The 19455-nt window shown below is 43.9% G+C and overlaps 1 protein-coding gene across 1 annotated transcript in view; it reads left to right on the top strand.

Moving 5' to 3' along the window:
• LOC131880125 (collagen alpha-1(III) chain-like) overlaps window positions 1-13691 on the top strand; it is a 42004-nt gene extending 28313 nt beyond the window's left edge. The window contains exons 2-3 of the mRNA XM_059226648.1: window positions 5699-7469; window positions 9287-13691. Of these exons, the coding sequence (XP_059082631.1) occupies window positions 5744-7469; window positions 9287-11544 (3984 nt within the window). The 5' untranslated portion in view covers window positions 5699-5743 and the 3' untranslated portion in view covers window positions 11545-13691. The remainder of the gene's footprint in view (window positions 1-5698; window positions 7470-9286) is intronic.
• Window positions 13692-19455: the final 5764 nt, after the last annotated feature.

Raw genomic sequence — 19455 nt, 5'->3', positions numbered from 1 at the left:
GGGGGGGGGGAGTATAACATGAATAGTGCTTGCTGGATAGCTAGTTGCAGGCAGGTTGGCTAGCGTGAAAAAACATCCAACTCAAATTGAGACCCTTAACAAACAACACTTTAATTAACATCGCTAACAACTAGCTTTACATAATTGGCAGAACAAAATCTGAAAGCAAATCTTGCCAACCGAGATAACAACGCTCACAACTTGGACTACAGTAGACAGTAGCAGGGCTCTGTCTCTCGTTTTCAAGTCTCAAGATTTCTGGAGGAAATCTTAAACATCGGAAAATGCATTCTCTGGGAAACTCATCGCCAAGTGCCAGGATTCCAGTCAATTCGTCATTTTAATTTCTTTTTATGTTTAGTGTTACGAGTATCCAGAAAGAGCTACTGGAGGTGTTGGTGGTGTTGGGATTGGGTGGTGGGTGGGGGGACTATCAAACTGATGGTGAGAATCTAGTATTAAGTATGAATAGACAGGCTGAGGAGTACTTCTGAATAAGCTTGATTTCATTGAGATGCCTGTCATTCGCGGTAATTTGGGGGATTCCTTTTCAAGGCGGTCAATCGTTAAATGTGGAATGCCAGTGATTTTTCACTCTCTCCTAATGAAATCAAAACAGATTTATGGGCAGTATCAGTAGAAAAAAAGAGAGAATCCCCTGCCCCTGCCCCTGCCCCAACCTGTCTAACCTTGAACAAAGGAAGGGACTGGATTGGAGGGCGACTTACTTTTAATCAGTACCTGCTATGCCAATAACCAATTCTCGCATGTGCCTTTTCATTGTCCTAACTTTGTGTCAAGTGTGTATCTTCTTAATTACTGACCGTCCCATTCTTAGCATTATTACAAATAGTACAGCCCCATATTTGTGGATCACTCGGGTCACGGAAGACCCGTCGTGATCCATGTTTTAGATTGCATTCAAGCAAGCCTGGATGGATAAGTGCGTTATAATCCTGTCCATGAACTTGTTGGATTTGTCTTGTCTCATGAACACTTCACTTTTTGATTAGCTCCAGCCAGGTGTGTCCTGCGTACATTATCTACTACTGTACAGCACTTATGCGCTCAGCAAGCACACACTGAGTACTCGGCCCTCGCCATTGATCGAGAGAATAGAACAGGTCCTAAGAAGTCGTCATAGATTTTGGAGATTGCCGGGCAATTCTCCCCTGGGATATAATTCAGCACTTTTGCGATAAATTGGAAAGCCATCTCCGGGTGCTATTTGTAAAGAAGTGTGGAAATTGCACTACCGACAATCCTTGGTTGATTGGTTGACTTTGACAACCGTCTAGTGAGTAGTGAGTGAATGGTGAGCGATGGTCCGGATCTCTTTCCGAGCAAGCTTACTCAAGTTCACCTTACCATCCGAGTAATCCATGATCCATGGCAAATTTCTGTTCCAAACGGGAGGAGAAGAAAGAGAGGGATGGAAATTGCTCTCATCGGCAAAAGTGTCGGGACAAAGATCTAAGGGTTTACTTAAGCAGTCGTGAAATTCTCCCAATTCCATCGCGAGCCGTCGCTCAGTCGTCTTGTGAGGACTACATAACACATGGACCTGCAGTTTCCTCCCCCCCCCTCCCTCCGTCCTTCTACACATATGTACATGCATACATACAGCCGGACAAACATTCTGTATGAATGAGAGAGAGAAGGTAATGTTGCATGGAGATTACTAGATAACCCATTCATGCTCGCTGAAATCGCTAGCATCTCCTGAACTTGTTCGCGCAAGTCTAGCTTGCTTTCGTAAGCTTGTAATTTGGATGGTCATTGATCGTATATACACAAACAAACAACAATAACATGCTTTTGTTTTGTTGACCGAGTTCGTCCGGGATCCATCTACGATTATTCTGCACGACCTTTTTTCTCGAAATGCCTACTGTCCTGAACAAAAGCTGACAAGAGTTTCTTGGGCGTTCTATCGACGTGGAGTACACAGAATCATGATTGATTTCCGCTCGAAATCAATGGCCATCATTTGGATAATGAGCCCATAGAGTCTGGACTTTGAAGAACCGGGATCGCACCGAGAAGCTGGCACATAAAAATTCCTCATCGAATCGTCGCCGAGATAGTTCATAAACTATACGAATGCACGTACATCACTGCCTACCGTCAATCCACGCGATCCTCCCAAGGAACATCGTACAGAGATGCACCTTCTCCATCAATTCGAGTAAGCATTGAGTGAGCTGAACAAGAGGGTTTCTCCCTTGGACGGATATTTTCTTTGTCGGTGAATATGATTACCAGGCACTATGGCCAAACAGTATTTGTGGCCTAAATGGACGGGACATCCATGCACATATAGGTGTATGTATATACACACATGTGTGTGTGTGTGTGTGTGCGTGTGTGTGAGATGGCGTTTAGTTGATCTGGTCGCTCCGAGATTTTTCCCCCTCTTTTCAATCCACACTGACGATTTTCGTCCAAGCCCACGGCAACCCAGGCGATCGTACTGTTTTAAGGCTATTTCTCATATACTGCCGTTTGAATTAGACGGTTGAAATTCTGTTTCCAGACGTAAGCAATGTTGTATGATAAGGACCCAAAGATGAAAACTTGTCCATCAGAACTACAGTAGCCGATTTCGCTCATGCGAGTGTCGTAGCAGAGCTGACGATTCTTGAGATGTCAGACATGGGCGGTGAATTCAAGACCCTCTCTCTTTATCATGGATCCCCCCCAAGATCAGATAGACCTTGCGGCAGGTCTGGTAAAGGGTTGCCAATCGGGAACGGTAGGATTCGGTATTGATTTACAAAAAAAGTCCCACCGGGGTTGAACGTGAGCTTTGGAGTTATTACGCTAGACCACACAACACTGACGCAGCTGTGATAAGTAGAACAATGATTGCTGTACTACAATTGTATAAAAACCGCCACGATGGCAACACTTGTGAGTGGAAATCGCCCTCATCTCTTTTTCACCTCTGTTCCAACTTACCGTTTTCCATTGACGATCGAGGTGCGTATAGGTAGTGCGATAGAACACACTCGATCCCAACGAGTCAGCCCAAAAGTGAACGACTCAACGACTCACCTGGCTGGCCACTGGGATATCTCCCTACCTACCTACCTACCTACCTACCTACCTACATGGATAGATAGACAGATAGATGTAGATGGATGGAACAGCTTGATCCTCCCCCGGGAGCTACGTAGGAACATGGGCAGGAGAGTCTGATGCTGATGCTGATCATGATGTTGAGGTTGTTGGGTTGTTGGGCGGTTTTTGGGTCTCGGCCCTAATCTTGTTCTCAATGAGCGACGAGGAGCATAGAAAACAGGCGAAGATGAAAAAAAGCACTGCCGACCGAATAGTCGAAGTGAGCTAGGTGGGAAGGATTTTTTGTTATTGTCAGTCATCAGATAGACCCTTGAGAAAAGAGTTTTGCACATTGGCTTAATGAGCTTGTAATCAGTGAGGATCAAAGCCTGACAAAGAAGACGAAGAGCGTGCAGCAAGAAGGTGAAGACGGAGCACAAGCCAGAAGCGCTTTTCAAGCGAAGTGTTTATCAGCCCAGGAGCCGCTTCAGTGCTCGTTTTCAATGCGAGAGAGGACCAAAAATGTCCCACCTCATAATGAATAAGAGTAACGCATGTTAATTGCATTGGAGTCTATCGTACTACACAATACATGACATAATGCGTTTTGCCGTATTTTGGACACAACGGCTCATCCTCTCTGGACGGATTAACATGGCGTCAGTGGACGGGAGTGATGCAACTGGCCGATGTCATGGCTTACAACCCAAGAAGCCTCTAATTCCATAACCAGTAAGTTCTCTCTGATTATCAAGTCACGAAAGTTGCGATCTCGTGACATGAAGCTCGCAACCAAACAACTCTCTGACCACACGTGGTTGAAAGCATTTCGATCCTTGAGCGTCCAAGTGTTATACTTTGGTCATGGACCTTGGACCTCAAAAGGAACAAGGTCTCATGTAACATACTTCCAGGATGGTTGTTCCATCTTTCCACGGTATCAAATAAGTGACGTATGCAAACTCACAGTACTAAATCAATATTGAATCCTAAGCATCATAGCAAAATGATTATTATTATATAAAATGATTCTTTGTTACATTGAACTCACGTACAGTTTATTCGACGTCTCAGGAATCTCGTATCCAAAAACCCCAAGAGAGAGAATTTCTGCTGCAAACAAACCACTTAACTTGGAATTCTGCTCATCACAGCTCTTTTTGGACCCGTAATTACGAGCCGACATATGCCATAATTGGATTTGATTGGAAACCACGTAACTGATGATTATTTTCAAGGAAATAACAACCCTTTTCGTCGCAGATTTGGTAACAGCATCCTGTTTATGTGCATATACTACTGAACAACATCCTTCGACGAGGTTACTGTTCGTCGAAAACGGAGAGCTAAGTTTGAGATCCGATCGTCAGGAATTCTTCACGCGATGGATAAATAATTTTTTTCTTCTATAATAATGAAAGAACAGAACACAAGGCGGTTCACATGTGTCCGCACAAGATCGTCATTCAGGATCATCCTTGCTCTCATTGCTATTCAAGAGTCAAAGAGACACCACAATGATATGATTCGGTTGACGGAGCGGAGAATCTTATCAGTTTTAGGATCAAGGACTATAAAACGACGAAACGACTCTCTCCTGTTAATCGTCTCCGAGGAGATGCAATAGTGATGTGGTGCTCTGATACTGTTGGCTCTATTGTTGTACACTATACGATAGGCTGTATAAATGGAATACATATCATTGTTCTCAGAACACCTTCTATATTATAGCATCGCTGAGCAAAGCACTGCAAGACATTTACATTCATGAACAATACGTGGCAGGACGCACAAAGCGGAAAAATCTATTGGCAAACAACTGGCATGGATCCACACCAAAGACACGATGAAGGATCATGTTGGACGCATGCTATTGATTTTGTGCTCCTTCCTTTTCAATTAGATTTAGAAAATTCGCTGGACCGTCCGTTCATATATTTTGCCTTCGTTTTGACCTTTAACCATTCGTACATCGTAGTCAGAGCTCATTCCAATTTGTTCTTGAGCCTTTTCCTACTTCCCCAAAACTGGCTAACAGATCAGATCGTCTTTCCAAAGCAGACTTTCTGGCTTTCGTGGGTTTCCCGCGTTCTTTTGTCTAAGCTCGGTATTGTTAGGATTTAAAGAAAGTTTCCAATCTATCATCCTAATAATACTGTGGATTGTTTGGGTTGCCTCACTGTTGTACTTTGGCAATTAACTAAAATTTGTAGTCCAAGGGTGTATTCCGAGTTCTTATTTTCTTCGATTCCTTAACCAACGCCAAGACTGAGAAAGTTAATGAAATGTGCAAAACATGAGACAATTGGGCGGTCTTGGACATAATAATCAAGGTGAAATTGCCAAAAACACATTGATCGACGAAAGACATGTGATCAGCCATTCAAGTAACTCATTTGTAAGCTTCATTTTCGATGAGATCTCAACATTAATACAATATCCTGGAGTAAAACAATGTTCTGTCTTGGGGCGGGATTCCAATTTTCTACCCAAACAAGGCATTCTTCGAAATACACTTCTCACAACACCAAGTGAATCAGTAATCCAAAAAATACTTGTTTCCTCAGTCCACTATGTGCCGATCTGGTCATAAGATAGTGTTTTAATAGCACACCTTTTCGTTCTGATATTGCAGGTGTGTTGCTGAGAAGCTGAGGAACCCATTCGAAGTGATGGTTGGATGGAATTCGCGATTTCGACTTCCACCGATAACCTCATTCATTCCCTTGATAACCCAACAGGGATAAACCACAACATGAATTATGGTTCTCCATCCGGGCTTCACCCTCAACAGGGTGGCCAAGGGTTCTATGGGGGAAATGGGGGAATTGACGGCGGCAGTCAATTCCAATATCCCCACATGGCCGCATTACCTTACACTCCAGGAATGGGTAATAACCCTTTTCAGGGTGGTGGGGGTGCCCCCGGTGGTGGTGGCAGTGGACCAAGTGGGCCCAACGGGGGACCAAGTGGAGTCGCCTCACCGGGTACCCCTCTCACCTATGGTAATCAAAACTCTCCTTTTTCACCCAATGGATCTGGAGGCCAAGAACACTCGCAGGGGTATCCAACGAGCCCCTATTACAGCAATGCTGGACCCAGTGGGATGTGCTCCACCACCACTGGATATTACTCGTCCCCGAATCAACGTCATATGCATCACGGTTCAAGTTCCTTTTCTTCTCATGTCCCATTTGGACCAGGCATTCACGGCTCGCACGACGGCGGTGAAGGCCCCATATGCGGTGACGGGCTCATGAGACCTCCCCAAACCTCACCTCAAATCATGGGGCGCCCAACGGGCATGGGCGGAGGCCCAAGTGATCTCAATAACAAATTTCAACCTGATTCCTTCTCCCCCAGAGGCTTTCCTGGCAACTACAATAATGGCTTCTCTGATGGGACCATCCATGGTGTATTTTCTCCTGGAGGAACGCCTCACACTCCCAAGCCAGCCGGATCTGAGCTGAGAGCCCCCATGGGTCCTGGGTCGTCTCCTCATAGCTTGGGCTCCCCAAGGGTGCCCAAGAAGGAGGAGATGACGCCGGAGTTTGATAATGGACCACAACGAACAATGACGACTAGTGGTGACAATAGCGGCCGAGACTCTCGACCCATTACCCCCTCTTCCTCTCGTAATAACATCCCAACGTCGATATCTCATCCTGTGAAAAGTGAACCTGGTGAACATTCAACCCTCGAGACACAAGAGGATCAACAACAACAAGACTTAAAGCCTGGTGATAGTATTTCGTCTTCTCATGCATCTTCCCCGCATTCCGTGGTTGGTAATGTCAACCCTAGTGATACCGGACGAACCAAACTCTCAGAGAGATACGGTACCGCCAGTGGTATGGGTGGCTCCAGGACAATTCAGAGTGAAAATCCACAACCAAGTGAGCCCTCTCCTACTCTAAGTGCTTCCAACTCATCTCCTTTTGAAGGAGGCAAAAACAATTTCAACAAAACCCGTCATCCTTCCACATCAGATGGTAACAACGATCACCACTCGTTCATGGACAATTTAGAGGCCATCTCAGAGTTGCCGGATATCCCTGAGCTTAAGTTCAATGAAAACTCCCAAAGTGGGTCAAACTCATTCGGAGATGTTTTGAACGCAGGGCCACCCACGGGCCCACCTGGGTCTGGTTTACCCACCAACCCCCACCATCCTCCACAGGGTCCTCCTCCTCCCCTTCATCATCATCATCATCAACAACAACAACAACAGATCCACCAACATCCCCATTCTCATCCCATGGGTGATCAAGAAGGCGATAGCAACACCCCCTCCTCCGTCTCTTCTTCCTACATTGGCCAAAACCATCAAGTCATGGGTAATAACGGTGCGGGTGCCATGTTTGAAAATTACAATATGGGACATCAACCACAGCAGAACATGTCAGGTGGGTAAAAAAGCCAGAAAAAAGATCGCAATTTTGCGCCAATGAACATTAAAAAGTCATAATGCATTCATTAGGAGAGGTCGTAGCAAATATTTTATTTGATTTTGATTGATGCCTTACCACCTCGACCAACACCATCTCATCCTCCCGTTCCTCCTTCTCGGTTTTCATTTTCTCGGGGGAGTTCTGTAGCAAAAAAGTTTTCCCGCGGAGATTCCCTCCCCTTTGCCCCTTGAAGAACGTGCCTGTTTCCCACCAAAAAGGGGCGTACTTGGCTTCTGTTCATTAGTTTATTTCCATGAGGCTCTTTGGCAGCACTCAAAATTTTGCCTACAACTTGAATGAACTCAGTTGATTTTTCAATTGAAAAGAGATTGAATCTTCAATTGAATACAGGCAGACAAAGCACATCTTCTCACAAATACTCTACTCTTTAAGTTACGTTTCAGTGCCTCTCGGGGCCCTTTTTGTTTTCATTATCATATGTCACCCTTCAACACCCCCCCCCCGTCTCCCCCTCCCTCTAGTAGTTGTGTAGTCTTCGGAACGAAACGGACTTTCGCTCGGCAAGTCCCTGTTTGTCGAGGGAAGGCTAATAACTCTCGTGTTGTTGGCGCGCACGAACTTAGGAACAGTCGGAACACAGTTGTTCCCGTGCGCTGATTTCGAGCTCTCTCTTGGTTTATGTTCTCATGCATTTCAAATGGCACAATCACACAAACCGAAATAGACGGGAGGAGTAAAAGTGACGAGAGATCATTCTTCGCGATATTCTCATGTCATCGTTGGTGGTGTCGGTGGTGGTGGATGTTCCAGTCGAGTTTGGAACACGCTCAAGGGAGGAAGGGCAAGAATTTGGTCTTGCTCCTTCAATTCTCTAAAGTTGTGATCTAAAAAACAAGAGTCATAGTCATATCCCTAATTGAGGGTCTTGAGCCTCAATGTATTCGGACTTGTGATTGCCTCCTGGTCGAAGAAAACCAATCATTACCGTGATCTGACGGTTGGTTCAAGACACTCAAGGGATCAATTTTAGCTCAACACCGGTGTTTAATTTAAGAGAAAGACACTAATGTTGTGGTGAATATTTAATCTGTGAACATGAGTGGTGGATCTAATGAAGCCCCACCACAGCCAGGTCCGATCGGATCCATGGGTGTGGGAGGCTTTTGGGGGGGTGGAGTCGCTTATCGGGCTTACTGTAATTGTGGCGACGAGAACTGCTCGGGGTTTATAGGTAGGTACAAGAGAGTATTTGGGTCCGGATTCCCTAGACCTCGCAAGCAAATTGTATATTGACGGCCACGCACAACGACCAGTACAATGAGTTTCGAAAAGCCAATGATGAGGAAACGAGGAACAGGAGCAAGAGAAAGAAAGAAAGAACACAACACGGAAGAGTGGCTCAAAGCAAGTTAGGTAGCCCACACCTTTGATTTTTGGCAGGGAACTAGAGTTAGTGAGTTGAGTGCGGATTAATGCATTCAAAAGACCGTCTTTTGTGGAAGCCGGAATATTAGCTCTCAAAATTTGATTTATTGATTGATATCCTTCTGACGAGCGTTCAGCTACCAGGCTGGATTGGTAATGAAATAGAAGAACTTCCTGGCTCGTAAAGGAAAATCAGGGAACGAGGCTTTTTTCCCTTTTCCATTCAAAAGAGCCTTTATATAGTCTTTGAAAGGCTGTCATATGTTTATCATTCAAGAGGCGATCACTCATTTGGGGTTCGTCATCAAGATTTCGACACAGTGTACGCTGAGATGATGCGAGAAGCGAGCAGCTTTTTCAACGTTCTTTTTATTCACTTCTTGCAGACGGTCCGATGCAGACACCCTTCTCGATGTACATGAGTTATCCCGGGCAACAAATGTGGGACTACAACTACCAACATCCATACCCACAGCAAGCTGGAGGCGTGGGATCAAGTGGAAATGGAGGTGGCGGGCATTCAGATGGAATTGGATATCCTCAAGGCCTGAGCAATGTAGGAATAGATGGGAGTGGCATCCCTCCTCATTCAAATTGGTGGGCAAATAATGGACCAGGATTGCCTCGGACACCATCCCCGTCGGAAATTAGTCCTGGAAATACTGGCGGATTTCGCATGCCGGGTGGCGGTGGACCATTGCCAGGCCCATGGGCTATGAGGGGCATGCGAGCCCGCCCAGACAACCGCCGGGGTGGAATGACGAGGGCACGTTTGGGTACTCCCGGGTCCCCAGGTTCTGGAGTCTCTGACCTAAGCGGCCCATATATCCCTGGTTCCGCTTTTCCTGGTAGTCCAGACATGGGGAGCATGGATCTGAGACCTGGTTCTCCCATTCCCAAAAGTCGGAAGCGACCTGGACCAGGACGACCCAGGGGAGGCATTTCCCCCTCGGTGGTTTCGAGTTTATTGGATCCAAACAATCCTGTAGTTTCGCCTCTGGAAGGAGGACCAGAGCCGAAAGCTTCCAAAAGTAGCACCAATGCCAACAAAAAGAAGTACACTTGTGAAATTTGCCAAAAGCGATTTTCCACTGCTTGGTACGTGCGAGTGCATAGGCGATCGCACAATGGTGAGCGGCCATATTCTTGCCACAATTGCGGTAAGGGGTTTATGCTACCAAATGTTCTTCAAGTACATTTGCGCAAGTGTGAGAAGAACAATGCTCCTCAACCAGGCGCTGGAATGAGTGGCATCCCTCCGGATCTGGCCTCGCCAAGAATGCCTCCAGCTGAAGTATCTGCCCCTTCCCTCCATCCACAGTCTCCCCCTCAATCGTCACCTTCGCTCTTGATCCCTGGCCCTTTGATGTCCCAAACGTTCGATGACCCATCTCGCATGCAATCACAGCACCAACTACCTCAAGGACCGGGGGGTCCTTATGGAGGAATGCTGGTTGGCGGTGGGGGTCCTCCACATACTTCTTATAACCAAAGATTCATGGGATACCCTCCTCCTCACATGGGCGAAATGGGAGGCCCACCTTTTAATCCGGGGCATGATCCCACTCTTCAAGGTTCCTTTGACATGACTCCACCTCAAAGTCATCCTGGAAGCATAGGTGGCGGGAGCTCCAGTCCCAATCAACAAGGGCAATATCCACCTGGGCTGTACTCGCCAGGCATCGGCCGGCCACCTCCCGCCATGTCCTCCTCCGGGGACACGATACCTTCGAATTCATCACCCACGTCGAGTCATTTTTTAGCCAATGACCGTCCACCTGACAAGGGAGGTGGAGAGGAGAAAGCATGTCCACCCGGGGTTAACCCGGAGCTTTACTGCAATTTGTGTGAGGTCCAGTTCGATGACAAGACGGGATTGGAAGAGCATCTCAAATCACATCGACCATACTCTTGTGAAGTCTGCGAGAAACGGTTCTCTCAGAAATGTAATCTCATCACCCACATCCGACTCCACACAGGGGAGAAGCCCTATCTGTGCTCATTCTGTGATAAGCGGTTCACTCAGAAAGGCAATTTGGATGCTCACGTCAAAACGCATACCAAGGAAAAACCCTACCCTTGCTCCCAATGTGGCAAGAAGTTCGCGTTTAAGTCGTCCATGCTGGCCCACGTCAAACAAACTCACGGGAGTCTGGGTCTCGAATGGGACGAGGATGATATCTGCAGTATCAAGCAACACTTGAAGTTCAACAATTCCACACCCGAGTACATTCCTGCCACGTCTTTGACCCCGCCGGTGACTTCGCCTCATAATTATTCCTCGGGCATTCCCACGCCCCAGTCCTCCTTGGATTCGATCCCAGGCTCAGTCCCACCTCCAGGGTTCAACCCGTATCACAACCAACACCATTATATGTCAGCGTCCGCTCTCGACACGCCCTCAACTCCTCAAAGCACCTTGCCCAATTGTGAGAGCGACTCGAATGATCCATCCGGATTCCACTTGCATCTACCCCCTCAGCCTGTCTTGTCATCGTCAGACCCTCCCCCCGACATGACGAACCACATATCAAAGCTAGCCTCATTGGCCGCATCTACCGGGGTGAGGGGAGGAGGACCTCTCGTCCACGGAACTGCACCAAATCCATCTTCAAAGCCCGCCCAGAACGTTGGGGTGAACTAATAACCATGTGAAAGCAAATTACATACACAGAAGGCATATCCCCACCAAATCATGGTCTGAAAGTAATCCAGCATAATCCGACCTGGCCAGATCCGGTTACGGAAACCCGCCTCCGTGCAGCTCAATCTTAGTAAATTGTGATTTCGTTGTTGAGAAATTGTTGTTCTTTGTATACTATCCCAATTATTGGCGTACTTTTTATGATGTTCTGACCCTGACGAGTCCTCCCAGTGTCTCATCGACTTGATGAGATCCATCTGTGACCTCAACTGTGCCGTTGATCAATCCTCCCCAAGTAAATTGATTGGTGGACAAAGTCCAATACTTTGAAAAAGTCAAAATTGATCCTCAATTATTCACTCGCTCCTTAGCCTTAATTCTTCAATTAAGCAGCCAACCCGAATCGAACCTATGTTCCTACAACCAATGCCAAAACCTGTGCAAACGAAACACATATTATATTGCGGTTTCCCTAGTTCCTGTGTTAACAATCAATTCGTTCCTATTCCGATTTTGGTCACCCTGAATTAACCTTGCCCAACCACTGACTTGATAATTTTTGGTTATGAACCGGTTTAATCAGCGAGGTTGACCAACTATTGCAAAATGATTTTCAAATAACTATTAGCCGAGAAATGAAACTTGAAATTCCTATTACTATATAGAGCAAAGCGCCAGGACTGAGACGGGCCATTAACAGAAGTGAGTTTACGATAGCAAAAATTATTGTCAAAATTGCAAATCTGTTCTTTATTTACTTGGCTTTTCTGTTGGACTAACTTAGATCAGTCAATGATCTCATATTCTTGTAATTGGACACCATTTACATGACTGATTCAATTCTGTTCCTTTTCCACACACACACACACACACACAACCCCTCCCCACATTCTGACTTCGTGATCATCCTAATAATTTCTCTTTCATTTGCCGCCCTAATTAGACAACAACAACAAACGATATAAATCTGATCCTGGTGAAACTAAATTTATGATAATTTCGAATCTTGAACTGGTGACTGAAATCGTTTCCAAAGATCTAATAGCAGTCTTACATTTTTTTATCATCACATGTAAATACCACTTGGGTTTCCACTCGTCATTTATTCTCCTATAACAAGAACTTTTGCCATCTCTTCTAGATTCCTCTTTTGATTACACATAAAGTGCCTTGGTCGCGACGACATGATTTCGAATTTTCAAAGCCCTCACTCGAAGTAGCTTGGTCAAAGGTCAAGATCGATTTTATGACATGCTTCTCCTATTTGGTAGACCTGCAATTATTTCCATCAATTCTGCAACTGATATGTTTTCACATTTGTAATGAAGTGGCATTGACAGACAAGAAGGAGCAAGTTTATAATTTTGGGATCATGCTCTTGATACTGGAGACTGGACTGGCTAGGTTATTATGATTCAGCCAATCCCATTACCGACGGATGTACCCATCTCGGTCAATGCTTCTCTTACTTGATTTTCTAAATCTTCCCCTACCCACTGATGTTATTCTACGATCTATAACATCTTCAAAATTCCCGATATTTTCCTTATCAGACTCTTTGGGTTACTCGTTTAATACAAACCCCACCCCCAAACCAATATAGGCTTGTTTTGATTGTCTCTTTGTCTGGATCGATATCTGAAACCACGAATCCAACTCGATCTGGTCTTGATCATATCTTAACTGATTTACTCACTTTTCCTCTTTACTGGCCATCGGAACAACCCTTTCAAGCATTTCGACATCAATATCATAAGCAGCATAGTAATAGATGTATGACATGTATTATCACTATTATTATTCTTGTTATCATCATTCTGATTATTATTATCATCATCACCAAATATCATCAATCTAATGATTTCTACTACTCTTCTTCATATGATTCACCGTCCCTGCCCATTTTAACAGGGCCTCCGAAAGCAGTCTCTCTGTGGATTTGTCGTATGCAAAAACTTTCCAATCTGATGTTGTGTTTCCACGAATTATCTTGATCAAGTAATAAGAGGTACTATAAAGAAGAAAGAACGAACCACTTTCATGCTACCCAAACAAACATATTCACATTCGCTAACAATGGCGTATTAGATGATATAAGAAATAAAGGTTGTTATACATTTCTGAGCCAATAAACTTGTAACGACAAATTTGGACCCTGTTGGAGCATTTTTGTTTATTGATCGACAACCTAAGCTTGATGACACACTAAATTAGGTCTCAATTAAGACTGTTGACTTAATCTCAAACTCTTAGTTTTTTACAGACTCTGAGCTTAGCCCAAGAAATTAGTAACAAAATTGCATTGAGAAGATGTTGTACAAAGGAGCAATACTTCACTGAGTTGCACCAACACTCGATTTTTCGGACCGTATGAATGTCAGTATCCCCTTGACCTATGAGTGGAGTGATCAGTCGTAACGACGCAACGGTCATGGAACAGAATTTCGATACATTCAAAGCCTACCAGAAACTAAGTTTGTATGGTCAAAATAAGAAGCGACACCGACGGTACTACGTACTTGGTATTTGAAGCAAGTAGCAAGGAAGCGCATGATTAAGAGGGAGTGAAGATGGAACCCTGTGGGACACCAGACTTGACAGCAAACATGTCAATGTTAACCAATTGCTACTTATCGCGAATGAACCCCGAAATGGGCTACATCGACTGTATAATGACTCCCTATTCCCTCAATGAGAAATGCCTTATATTCTCAATGAATTGGGTATTCGTGCTACTTCAATATTTCAATATCATCTCAGACACCTTCGTGTTCTTCATTGAAAGTCAGAGTGATTGGGGTGTACTGTAGGTACTTGGGACGGGATATCTTTGGTTCGAAAATTACAACAACTTGTATTAACTTCAGAAAAGAGGTAAGCTTGCCTTGATCCAAGATGCATCCCACGTGTTCATGTTTCTTTGAGTACCTAGAACTAGCTTAGGCCTTACGGCAACGAGCCATTGAAGTGAGACCTAAAGTTGGACAATACATAATTAGTACCGATAGGATCAAATAAATAACTGTGGGAGGTTGCGGCCTACCATTACCACTCTACATTTTCGATAACTTAAGGCTTTGCTAGCGCCATGTTAGCCTCCAATTCGTAAACCTAATTTTTCTTACGTCAAACCAGGGTTACCTCTTTGCTCAAACCCAACTTTTGGTCTTGCGTTAGAATCGGCTGGAGCCTTTACTCTCAAAGTCTTCTGCAACTCTAGTTTTGAAAATATATTTGATCCCATCACTGACAAGTAGAGCCTATTTAGATTTTCCTAGATGTCCAATTCTGTCTGCAGTTCAGTTTTGCCCTCTTTGATTTTCAGAAGGACCAATTAATCAGCAGCCTAAGGCTGAATCCCAACAAGTGGAAGTTTGACACCCGCTGGACACAGGTTCAATGTTTTGGCTTGAGCATACTCCTGCTGATTTTGAAATTTTTCTTATTAAACATCTTAAATACTTTTGCGTGAAACTAATACCAAAATAATGATATGAAAATGGTATTTATGCTCCTTATGAACAGTTCCTTGCCTTGTCGTATATATTGTATATCAAATAGGCCATTCAAAAACACTATGTGTACGATAGAGTAGGCTGAAGGGAGAAAAAAGAGGAAATAATAGATGTAAAATAAACTAATTACCGTTAGGCGGCTTGATCACAAATAAAAAGGAGAAAATACAAAAAAGGAGAAGCATCTTAACATCAATCCAATATTAACACCAAAAAAAAACACAAAAAAAAAAAAATTTACCGTTGAATTTACCTTTAAAGATTGAGAGGGTTTTAGAATGCGGATAAATTAACTAAATTAGCCTTCCATTTTCCAGAAGAACGTGACCACGGTACGACTTAAATATGTTGATGTCATATTCCAGCCTTCCATTTGAATCAAACTTATGACTCTCCAATTCCTTTTTCTGTGTCTGAATCTCACTCTGTGAACGCAATGCAATGAATCGCTCGCAACATTAACGACGACCATTTATGAAAAAAGCTTTAACTCTTAACGATGAGGACTCCGGGAGAACATGACTTTTGACGATTGGCTAGGACGTGGTCGCCAGGGAAATGTGAAGGAATCATTTCCGTCTCAAAAACGCGTTCCTCGACATAATTTCAACTCTTAAGTCTTGAACTCCCCTTTGACATTAAGAACTCGTCCGCATTGGTGGTGTCAAATTGGGTTGAAGCTTGTTCCGCTTCCTGTCTTTCTTGCTCGCGCTCTCCACCAAAGGAAATCGTTTCATATTGAGATTTTGTTCTGCCAACATCCTATTTGTGCGGCAGATCCATGCAGATGAGTTGTTCATTCATGCCACTCATTGCCTCTTCAATTCCGAGAAATGGACCGACACATCGAGCAATTCAAATCGATCCCCGACGAAGATTTCTTGTAACGCGGATGGAGGCCATCATCTCTCTATTCATTGTCTCAACCACCAACTCACATGTCATTTGTCATCATTCGGTGGGTTCCATTAGTAAATACGCAGAGAGCAATTAAATGAAGCGATCTTCCTTCCAGTGGTCTGGTTTGCGATTGCACTCTCTGACATTGATTCATAAATGAATGTCAATCCCGTTTTGACCTTTGGACCAGGTTGGCTTGGAGTGCGTTTAAAGATACAAGGCCAATTCCTCGGTAGGTTATAATTGTACCAACGATGGATCGAGATAAATCGGGAGTTTGTACCCAATGACTCGAAAAAAGAACCATTCCACGTTAACCCGGCTGAAAGTGTAAATGACGTCATGACTTCAAAGGAGTTTGCTTGAAATCGGATGTGATGGCATAGAAAGTCTTAATGAGGATTCATTCCAGGCATCGCGATGAAAACTTCGCTGTCATCCACGAAAAAAGGATGCTTGCACACTTAATGCTTACGGCGAGCTTTTACGGCTTCTAAGTGGTTTGTTCAAATGTGGCATTTGAATAATGCGTCTCAAAATGGACTCATGACAACATTTCTATTTTCATAATGTACCTTCTAGTGAAGAACAAAAATCCACGTGTTTGACCCCAACTTCTATCACGATCCAATTTGGACAAGGCTGCATTTCATAGTCAAAACTTCGAGTACAACCCAATGTGAGATCCCAATTCTTTACACTGGGTTTCTTAGCGTCAAATCGAGCCTTTTAAATACGAATCAGATTATACGTACGTATTGTGGAGGCTAGGATCAATAGCGTAATCGCAGAACGTCCCCTTTTCCCTTGTTCGATCACAGTGTAGCATGGAGCCACTATAGTAGAGCTAAGACTATATAGAGATTTTTGGCATCTTACAATTAGGGTAAGATAAGCTTCTCTTGTATATGTCTTAGTTTTTCTTTGCCAATTTGAAGCGTTTCATTCAAAATTGCAAAATATAAAAATTCTTCTAAATTCTTTCTTTGTCGAAAGTTCAATTCACTATACTTTTTCCCCGCCCTTTACACGAAAACCAACCATTTCCATACTGTTGGTTTACTCTTTCCGGCCCAAGAGCAGAGATTTTGATTTTATGAAAGGCACTTGAAGCTTTAAAATCGCCCTTAAACACCTCAAATAGCGAAAGGGTCGGTTTGGTTTATGAAATGGATCCATTTGTTGCAGCCTCTTGTATCACTTCATTTGCTTGAGAAATTTGAGCCTAGGTAGGAGTGGATTTACGAAAGCCGGAGACGAAAGGAGTAGAAAATGCCGTGTACGACCCATCCAATTCTAATGGTTTTCAGTGGTAGGTATTTATTTTATGATCGAACAAGCACAGCCAAATCAAATTGTGCTCGTAGGTTATGGCCTTGGACAGTGTTGCAACAGGGTGTTCAGTAAAAGAGAGCTCTAAAGAAATGGGAAGCTGTTGAACTATATGATTTATGATTTACATTGCTTCGGCCGAGTGACAGTCGGATGAAATCTGCAATAAATGAAAAAGAATTGAAAAAATGCCAGAAGGCTTCATTCAATAAAAACACGCCGTATTATGAAAATTGCCATGAATGTCCCTCGTAGGTTCTATTTCTACTCTTCCTGGCTTAATAGAGACATGTGGTAGCCATCTCAGCTTGGTCAATCATTGCACCACTTTTCGAGATCATTACCATGCATGGCTCACATTAATTGATCCCAATTTAGAAAGTCATAACTCGCAAATAGCTTGCTACATTAGTCATCGCTGACATCATGCCTGATCCATTCCAGCTTGAAATAATTTATGGTATATATATATGAACCGGTATAGTACCTGCATTTTACCTGAAAGAGGGTTGTACGAATTATTTACGGATGAAATGTGACGACGATGACGTTCGGAGATCTATGTACTCTTTCTCTCTCTCACTCTCTCTCCTTCTTACTCGCTCTCTTTCTCTCTCTCTCTCTCTCCGTCTCCTTCTAGTAGTCGTAAGTAGTTTATCGTGAACAAATTTGATGGCACTTATTTTTGTTTTACTCCGAAGAATCATCATAATGAGTGACATCTTCGTCAAGGGAAGTCACCTCAGCCAGAAAAAGCGAGAAAGAAATGGGAAAGAGAATCATGGTGAAGGCTCTTTAAAGCTAATGGCTTTTCCAGCATGCCCTCCCCTATCCGTTTCCTTTTTCTTTCATGTCTTTGGGTGGTGGCCTTGCCCACACCCATTGTGCAAACGGATAAAAATGGTCATTAATACCTGGAAGTGAAAATTGAAAGAGCCTGAATAAAGGCCGTAGATGTCCTGATGACCTTACGTTACATGAGAGCACTAAATATGGTGATGTGCAAGTGATATCTCAATGAAGAATGCCCTTTCCTTCTGAATCTGGAAAGTTCATCTCTTCGGCTAACTCTGACAATCTAAATCAGATTAATAGGAGGTCGACATGCTTACTCAAATCCACGTTTAGTCACATTGCTTTTCAAAACGCACACGACTATCACATATTGGACAGGTCGCTCCCATCCAATCAGTTTTAGGTTTGAGGTGTGGGAGATTTTAAGCTTATGCGACGAGGGTAAATCCAATGGAACCAGCGTAGGGAGGGTTCAAGAGGCAGGGCGAACAAGTCAAGAGCCTTGTCCCCATTCAAACGCCGAAGGTAAAAACTTATCTTTTTGTTACTTGAGTAGGATTGCAAAAAGTCGGACCAGGTCCAAAGATGCTTCAATGGAAACTATTGCAGTAGTGAATGAAAGAGAGCTCTGCCGTATGAGGAGAGAATGGAAAGGTTGCGGTTGTGAAGGTACGTTTTCAAGAGCATCTGTTCTGGAGAATCTCTTCTCCTGCAAGCGGACTGTATGTATCCTACCTCTTAATAATTGAGCCTCCTAAGGAACCGTTGGTTTTATCAGTTCATTGAGGGAGCTAACAATGGACAACTGTACACCTCCGAGTTCTCTTTCACACTGCCTGGGAACGGCTACTGTATATGGCAGGATTGGTCAATGTGGGCTGAATTGGCCAATGATGGCTGGAGAACACAAACATGTGGATCTGCGTTGTCTCCATCTGGCTGTTCCCTTTTCCTCTGTAAGGCTCCCGATTCTTGTGGAATATCCAGTTCTGGCAGACATGGCAGGAGGCATATTTCTTCCAGTCAGCATCCATGAGCTTTGTCCCAACCCAGGTTTTGGGGCTACTTTTAACGACCGTAGAGGCTTCTTCTTAACTTGAGTTTCTGGAACATTTATGAGAATACCGGTTACTTAAAAAAGTGAAGTCGTCCGCTCTTTTACGTAGTTCGGGCTTGTCCATTGTTTAATTTGCTTCTCTTAAATGCTTGCAGGGTGTATGCAGGTGTCTTGCAACAAATTTATGATCAAGCTTAAATTCAAGCGCTAGCTAGATCCGTCAAATTAATTCGTTGGTGAATCAGAGATTCTATGAATCTGAAGCTAAATCAGTTATGAATACTTCTTTCCACTCTGAATTATTGCGTATTG

This window comes from Tigriopus californicus, chromosome 1 (genome assembly GCF_007210705.1).
Source record: "Tigriopus californicus strain San Diego chromosome 1, Tcal_SD_v2.1, whole genome shotgun sequence".
Classification (NCBI taxonomy): domain Eukaryota; kingdom Metazoa; phylum Arthropoda; class Copepoda; order Harpacticoida; family Harpacticidae; genus Tigriopus; species Tigriopus californicus.
This window is presented reverse-complemented; position numbering and strand designations above follow the sequence as displayed.